We start from the raw sequence: 8,623 nt of genomic DNA, 5'->3' as shown, positions 1-8,623 counted from the left end.
TTTGATTCGGTTCCGCTCATCTTGCCTTGTTTGCCAGCGAATTCCGGATGAATATTTTTAGATGAAATTAGCTGGAGAATTCAAAACCACTTATATTAACAATAAAAAAAATACAATCGCACACACAGTTTGAGCACGAAAGTCACTTTACTTTTTTAGTATTTCGCGGTTATTTGTTGTGCTTCTTTCCCACTTGATCCTTACGTGGTGCCGCTTATCATTCGAGTGACTTCCCGCTCTCCGGTTTGCCAAACCCTTTATCTCGGGAGCCCTTTGTTGTTATCCAGCATCCATCACATAATCCCCTTATGCATTTGCACCGGGTGCCACATTGCCGAAAAAAAAACCTGCCAAGTAACCTTAAAATCCAACGGAAATGTTATTTAGTTTCATCACAGGCAGAGACGAATGACCGAGGAGGTCAAAGTCTCTGAAATTAAAAAAAAAAATTCATCGCAGGGAAATAAATCTCAAATTAAAAATTATAGCTATAAAATGACAAAATATTACCGTAACTACAAAAGAAACACGTAAATTTATCACCATATGTTCGTTTATTTTGTTTTTGAGATTTGTTATGTTTATATTTATTTCTTTTTCGTCTTCTTCTTCTGACGCATTTGAGTTTTCGGTTAGCTGCCAAAAACTTCGCGGGTGCAGTTTTCAGCTCACGGAGCTGAAAAGTGTTTGACGTAAACTTCTCGGTTGTTCCCCTCTTCTCGCCGAAAAGTTTTTGAGTTTGCGGGTCGTGTAGCGGGGCTCTGACATTTTCAATTGTAAATATTGATTAGGTACGGTCACACGAGGCGAACCCTGCTCGAATTTCGACGGTCGGCGAACCTTTTCTTGAATGTGTTAGTGAATCGAGCAGAGTTCGCGAATCTTTTTCGAGCAGAAAAGGTTCACCGATTTTGGTGGATAGCACGAACCTTTGCCGCGAACCTCTTTGACAGATATCTGGAATATTCCGTTTGTTTACAAAAAGCGTACGGTTTTATGTGCAACGGTCGTGTTAAGTGAAAAGATGGAAAATAACCAAACGCCGTGCGAAATGAATGTAAGTATGATTTGTTGGCTCTTGCCAGATTAAATTATAACCAAGCAAGCCCTTAATAAGCATATTTTGGTGGAGCTGGAGCCGTAGTTGTTTGTTACAAACAACAGTATAGTATTGTTGCTGTCCAAAATATGTGACTGTGAATTTTATTTTTATTCTGTTTTAGGAAATAAAAGATCAGGCTCTTAGCATGAAATTGATAGATTTAGTGAAAAATCACCCAGTCCTTTGGTCGGTATCGTCCAAGCCATACCTGGACGCCAATAAAAAGGTGGACGCATGGCGAGATATCGCTACGGACCTGGGGAAGCCCGAAAATGCAGTCATCAAAAAATGGCAATCATTGTGCGCATACTTTAGAAAAGAAAATGCCAAAATTAAAAAAAGTATGATAACGGGTTCAGGTACGTAGATCGTTTGAAAACATGTTCTCTTCAAAGATGGAACTAATTATTTTGTTTTTTGTAGCGCGCTCCGAAGTTTACGTTTCGAAATGGTTTGCTTTTGAGAGTATGCAGTTCGTCGGCAATACTGCAAAAGCACGGAAGACGCAATCCACGGTAAGTTTAGTAAAAACTTCTATGTCTCGGTTTCCTTGAGCTTAGGGTTCGAAAAATAATTAAACAGAAAACATGCAGACTGTGACGTATACAATTCTTGATCCATTAGTTCAACAACATTACAGTTAGAGTAATTCTATAAAAAGCGATTGGCAAAAAAGTAACAAATAACAACATAATTTAATGATTTTCGAATACGTTTACATTCTTTAATTTATTCAATTTAATTCTTTAATTTATTCAATTCAATTATTGTTGTTGATATTGAAAAGCTAAAACATTATTTGTCGTGAAGTCGTGAGCCAAATGGGAACGTACTCTTTGTAGATCTGTTGCTGATCTACGCGCAATTCCCACGAGGGGTAGCATAGATGCTGTAGGTTCTTCGGAGCGCCAAGAGCCGTGAATAATTTCTCCATGAACCTCACGATCTACGGAACCGGCGGGCATGTAAATATCTCTAGAGTTTCTTTTCCGCGAATAGTTATGCATATATACTGTCGCTAGCACTATCTTTTCAGCAATGTTTGGCTCTAACAACATAGGTTTTCTGAGAACACGAAAAACGCTACTTAGAATACCAAATGCGTTTTCAACGGTTCTTCTTGCCCTGCTATGTCGAAAGTTGAAAATCCTTTCTGGAGTATTTCTGCCAGGAACTCCTGCAAAAGGAGTTAACATATACTTAGATAAGGAAAAAGCTTTGTCACCTAGTAGCATATAAGGCAAAGGAATGCTATATGGAATCCTCAAAATTTCTGGTGGTGGGATATTTAAAGAATCGTTTTCTAAATCGTTAAATATTGAGCTATTAGCTAAAACTCCACCATCTGAAATTCTTCCCTGGCAGCCAACGTCTACGTATAAAAAATTATAGTTAGCATCAACAATACCCAACAAAACAATACTATAAAAATGTTTATAGTTATAATATTCCGCTGCAGTATTCTTCGGAGCTGTTATGCATACATGTTTGCCATCAATTGCTCCGATAACATGTGGACAGTTCCATTTTCGCTCGAACTCTGTAGATATCTCCTTCCATTGTGCAGTAGTTGACGGAAGCTACAAAAGAGAAACCAAAGACTAATTACAAATTCATGTTCTACATAGCGATATTAAATAATAAAATAAGTTTTTAATAAACAAATCATTTTCTTATTGCAGCAACAACATTCGAGATCGCAGAACCTCCAACCAGCACCTGAACCAATCGATACCGACGTAATAATGCACCACCAGCTACCAACCGAAATTACCGAAGATGTTATGCACCATCAGTCACCACCAGCAGAAAACAACACAACCTTGCTCCAGCCCGAAAATCAAAATAACGAAACTGTTACACAAAACACTAGGAAACGAAAGACACCAAACAATAGGGACGAGGATTTTTCAGCTATATTTTCCTCAATAGGACAAAGCCTGGATACAATAATTACAAATATGAACAACTACAGCAGCCGGAACGTTACATTCGGAAATTACGTGACACAAACACTGGAAGGATTGCCAAAAACAAAGCAAGAAAAGCTGATCCACAAAATTAATCTATGCATTTTTGAAATAAACAATGAAAATGATTCGTAAAAACCATTGAATGTAAATAAAATTCTTTCTCTTTTAACGATAGATGCTTCCACTTTTTTTTGCGGGATGATGTTTGCGGTGATGCTTGCCGTTGTGCAGCTTAGTAGAATAAGTTTTACCACCATAGATACTTTGTTCATCGTTGATAGAGGCAGACGGTCCAGATTAAAGACACCATCGCGCACCGTTTGTGTAATTAAAAATACATACAATACATTACCTCAATATAGTCTTGTAGTACATCAATTATTGCTTCGCATACTTCAGGTACTATCTTTGATATTGATGGTTTGGACACCTGAAAAACAAATAAATAAAATCACAAATATAGTTCAAAATAATAAATAATATTACCACACTTACCCGAAACAATACTGATAGTGATTCATAAGAGTCACCTGTAGCAAGAAACCGTAAAGTGATACATAGTCTCTCCAGGGCTGATATTGACTCGCGCATATTCGTATTTTTTCTTGTAATACGCGGTGCGACTAAATCTAGAAGATGGTTAAAATCTTCCCTGTGCAACCTTACGAACTTTTTTATGGTATCGTCGATGCCATTATTTCTCATATCTTCTACCAGCCTTCCCGCCATGTTTTCACGTTTGAGGAATAACTCGCGCATCCAAAAGCGACGATTTACTCCTTGTGGTCGTGCATTCCGGGATGCTACAAATAATCTTAATGTATTTGCAAGCGTAAGCGCTGTTCTTGAAATGGCAATGTTGTTCGAGTCCATATTTTCGAAACTTATGGAGATACAGCAAACTACAAGTTATGAAACGATGATGATGGACTGTGAAACGCTTACTTTGATTTACAACTGCCTACGTTCTGGTGTTTACATTCTTACCAACTGTCAAAAAAACAACTTCAAAGGTTCGTTACGTGTGAACGCTGAAAGGTTCGGCAAACCTTTTTTTGGCATTCGTTTGTAATAGTGTGCGAAAGGTTCGCCATGAAAGGTTCGTGTCGTGTGACCGTACCTATTGAAAAACAACGTCATTGCTGACACCTGACTGGAGGCAGAAGTCTCGTAGCTTTTTTATTGATCTTTCTGCTTCTTTTACCGTTATCGGTGGCAGCTCCTCGGATTCGTCTTCGTCGTCGTTTTCTTCGTCTTCTACGGCCAAAATATCAGCATTCGATAAAGAGCTTCACACGGCGATGTCATTGTCGACCTGTACGAACTCGGCAAATGTAGAGTCTTGTAATGGGAGTAGGGACCAAAGATCTTGCACTTCATCCAGGTGTTGGTCTGGTTCTGGCACTTCCACAGGACTCTTCGTTCGGAAGCCAGAATGTTTGAAGCAGTTGATTATTGTCGATGGAGTGACTGTTCTCCAAGCCTTTTCTATCATTGTCATTGCTAACAAAACACTAACATTTACGCTCTGTCGATTTTCAATGTTTTCTATTGTGGTTTTTACTATTTCCCGACGGTAAGACGTTTTGAAATTGTGGATTATGCCTTGATCGAGCGGCTGAAGCTTTGATGTGGTGTTTGGCGGAAAGAATTGCAATTTTATGTTTGTTAAAGAAGGAGCATTATTATGCACAGTGCAATTGTCTAAAAATAACAAAATATGGCTTTTCTCTCTTTTCATGTCGTTATTTAATGTAACCAGCCATTCATTAAATAACTCTGTTGTCATCCACGACTTTTTGTTTGAACGGTAAGTGGTAGGAAAGGACTTTATACCCTTAAAACATCTCGGTTTGGCAGCCTTTCCTATGACCAGAGGTTGTAGTTTTTCCGATCCGTCCATGTTTGTGGAGAGTAAAACCGTTAACCTCTCCTTACTATGTTTTCCGCCGTGGCATTTTTCATCCTTGAACGTCAAGGTTTTGTCTGGTAAACACTTAAAAAATAGTCCGGTTTCATCAACATTAAATATGTTCCGTATATCGAAAGAACTAATGAGATCGACAAGTGATCTTTGCCACTCGTTGGTAACCCCATCATTCACACTTGCACTTTCTCCACATATTTTTTTGAAACAAATGCCATTCCTTTTTATAAAATTAGTTAGCCATCCGTCACTGGCTGAAAAATTCAGCTTCAATTCGTTGGCGAAATATTTAGCCTTTTCTTTTAACAAAAGGCCGCTCACTGGAATGTTTTGTCCTCTACATTCCCGTATCCAAGTCACCAAACTCTTTTCAAGACGAGGAAACTCGCCTTTACAAATTCGCGTCTTCGCACCGCAGAAGGATGATGCTTCTAAGATCTTCTCCTTATTCTTGATGATCGTCGACAGCGAGCTGAGTGGGATGCTAAAGGCCCTGGCTACGTCTATCTTCTTTTCACCACGTTCTACCGCTTCGATGACCCTCTTCTTCTCTACGATAGTCAAAGACTTGTACTCTTTTACCGTCGACATGTTACCGTCACAGAGTAAATTGATACTGATTTCCAGTTGGTTATCACTTTATTGACCGGCGCTTTTTCCCCAAAAGTTGTTGCTGTCACCGAGGTCCGTGGCTATGGTTGCTGAGTTATGAACTGGAAATAAGTTTGCGTGTATTGATTTACGCTATGCCTTTACCCACCGTTTTCGCTAACTGTTTTTTCTTTACTTTTCTTTGTGCACCTTACTACAAAACATGTGTGCCCCAATGTCCGTCCGCCCGTCTACACCATGCAGTCTAATTCGGACGAAAATCTACGCCCCCGTTCAACAGAGTGTTACATGGCACCCGCGATGTGACGCGTTCTATCGTTTCAACTCACTCAGAACTTCGAATTGTTGCGAGTTGAGTGGGTACAGCTTCGAATTACCGCGTGAAAAGAGCAACCTAGCTTCGAATTTTACTTCGAATTATCGAGTGTACCAAATCGTATTGTTTTTTTTCGAAATAGTGAGAGTTTTTCAAGGGACTACTGATATACTTCGAATTATCGAACGTTTGAGTTATCGAGAGTCGACTGTATTTGTATAAATGAAGCAATACCAGCGGGTCATTCTCCAACATTACCAAGCTCAACCACTAATGTAGGGAGAACGTACAATCACCCATCGCGTGAAGCTTGTAGAGTACGAGATAGTTTTAAAGACTACTTTTATGTAAATAGCATTGTTATAGACTAATGATATAAGTTATAGGTAAGTTTAAGAAATATTTTTAGAAATAGATTAGGTACAGGTATATGTAAGTTTAGTAAAGATAGGTTGTATAGATCTGTGGGTACGGTAACACGACGAATCGTTTTCTGTGTTTTTTACCACCTTTTTTATTTTAATGATCACCCAAAAGAATCTATCACTTTGTTTCTGAATTCACCACGTAATGTTAGCGCGTAGAAAAGCCACTAGAGAAGAGAAGAACGCGTGCTCGTTGCATGCGCTTTTTATATCGTTCCCTGAGCAACCCGCGTGGGTTGCGCGGCAAGCCGTTCTTGCCATCGTGCACGATAAGTTCTTAACGGAGACGAACGCACGGTAAGTTCGCGGCTGTACTGTGCGGACTTGCCGCTGTTCGTTGTCTCCGATGTCCGCAGCCGCTACAGTACCCCCTTGCTAGCCGAATCACCGGGGCTATCGGAAGCGTTGAGGGAACCGTACATGTCGTCCAGACCTGGTGACTTTCGGCGATACCGGATCTGGTTGCGGCTCGTTCGGCGTCGTCATCAGCGTTGATGGTACCGTTGTGGTTGTTGGCGTCGATGTTGTCGTTTGCGTTTGGGTCGTCGATGGTGGTTCCTCGATGTCAGCTCGGTAGCACGGTTTTAATCGGTCGATTGAGACATTGATTATTTTGCCGTTAATGTCGACCGCGTAGTACTTGGCGCTACGCTGATGGACTTTAAACGGCCCGTCGTACGGGGTCGAGAGCGATGGTCGGATGGAGTCGTTTCTCACAAAAACATGCGTAGCTTTTGCAAGATCGCTGTGAACAAACACATGTTGTTGCCCGTGCCAAGCGGTCTCGTCGGTTCTGATGCGTCTCATCGCTTGTCGCAGGTTCATCAGTAGATCGGGGTCGGTATCAGATGATGTTATCTTCGGTTCGCATACGAAGTCGGAGGGTATGCGAAGGGTCGTTCCATATACGAGTTCGGCAGGAGCAGCTTCCAAGTCATCCTTGTAAGACGTACGCATTCCCAGGAGGATCATTGGCAGGTGTTGCGTCCAGTGGATTGTGTCGTGGCATAGGATGGCAGCTTTAAGTGTACGGTGCCATCGTTCAATCAATCCATTGCTCTGCGGATGATATGCTGTAGTCCGCAGGTGTTTGGTGCCCAAGGTTTTGAGGAGTTCGGCGAAGAGGTTCGACTCGAACTGACGTCCTTGGTCGGTTGTGATGTATTGAGGAATTCCAAAGCGTGCAATCCAGTTAGCAACCAGTGCGTGGGCGACAACCGGTGCTGTCATGTCCGGCAGTGGAATAGCCTCTGGCCATCGAGTTCGACGATCTATGATCGTTAAGCAGTAACGCTGTCCGTTACTTGGAGGAAACGGTCCCACGATATCAACGTTGATATGTGAGAATCGATTTGTCGTCGCCGGGTATCGTTCGAGGGGCGTTTTCGTGTGTCTCGTGACTTTCGCTCGCTGACATTCCAGGCAGTTGCGGGCAAAACGTATGCTATCCTGGCGAATGTTGGGCCAAACGAATCGGGAAGTCATCAGTTTAGCCGTCGCTCGGGTGCCGGGATGATGTAGTCCATGAGTAACCTTCAGGAAGCGTTCTCTGAAGGCCCTCGTGATGAACGGTCGCAGGTTGTCGGTTGTGTCGTCACAGTAAAGTTGATGTTCGGTACCTGGAATGGTTACTCGCTTGAGGTGTAGGCTAGTACTCACGTCGTTTTGAAGGATGCGTTGTAGTTCCTCGTCTTTGGCCTGGTCGTCGGCCAATGCTCCGAAGTCGATCACCCTGCTATCGTCGATCGCGTTGATTCGAGAGAGAAGATCAGCTGTAACGTTGTCCTTTCCTTGCACGTGCCGGATATCAGTTGTGTGCTGACCAATGTAGTCCAATTGTCGAGCCTGTCGTGGTGAAGCTTTGTCGGAGCTTTGCTTGAAGGCGTATGTTATCGGCTTGTGGTCGGTATAGATGTGGCTTGTTCGTCCATCCAACCAGTGCCGGAAGTGTCGTATTGCCAGGTATATCGCTGTCAGCTCGCGGTCGTAGGTGCTGTATCGTCGCTGCGTTTTGTCAAACTTCTTGGAGAAGAATCCAAGTGGTTGGAGTTGTCCATCTACTACTTGATGTAGTGCTGCGCCAGCAGCGATGTCCGAGGCATCGACCCATAGTGAGAGTTCCGCGTTGGCTATGGGGTGTGCAAGGAGCGTGGTGTTCGCTAGCTGCTCCTTGCACTCGATGAAGGCTGATGTCGTCTCAGGAGTCCATTCGAGAGGAGTTTTGTCGTTTTTTCGATTTCCGGGAATCATAGCGAGCAGCGGGGCTTG

The 8,623-nt window shown here is 42.3% G+C and overlaps 1 protein-coding gene across 1 annotated transcript; it reads left to right on the top strand.

Annotated features, from left to right (window-relative positions):
* Positions 1 to 1,051: 1,051 nt before the first annotated feature.
* On the top strand, positions 1,052 to 3,207 carry LOC131291498 (uncharacterized). The gene is made up of 4 exons (XM_058320717.1): positions 1,052 to 1,057; positions 1,224 to 1,461; positions 1,526 to 1,617; positions 2,785 to 3,207. Exons 1-4 carry the CDS (start codon positions 1,052 to 1,054, stop codon positions 3,205 to 3,207), a joined length of 759 nt encoding a protein of 252 aa, XP_058176700.1.
* Positions 3,208 to 8,623: the final 5,416 nt, after the last annotated feature.

The sequence above is a fragment of the Anopheles ziemanni genome (assembly GCF_943734765.1).
Source record: "Anopheles ziemanni chromosome X unlocalized genomic scaffold, idAnoZiCoDA_A2_x.2 X_unloc_1, whole genome shotgun sequence".
NCBI classification, from domain to species: domain Eukaryota; kingdom Metazoa; phylum Arthropoda; class Insecta; order Diptera; family Culicidae; genus Anopheles; species Anopheles ziemanni.
The sequence above is the reverse complement of the archived record's forward strand: the minus strand, read 5'-3'. Positions and strand labels throughout refer to the sequence as shown.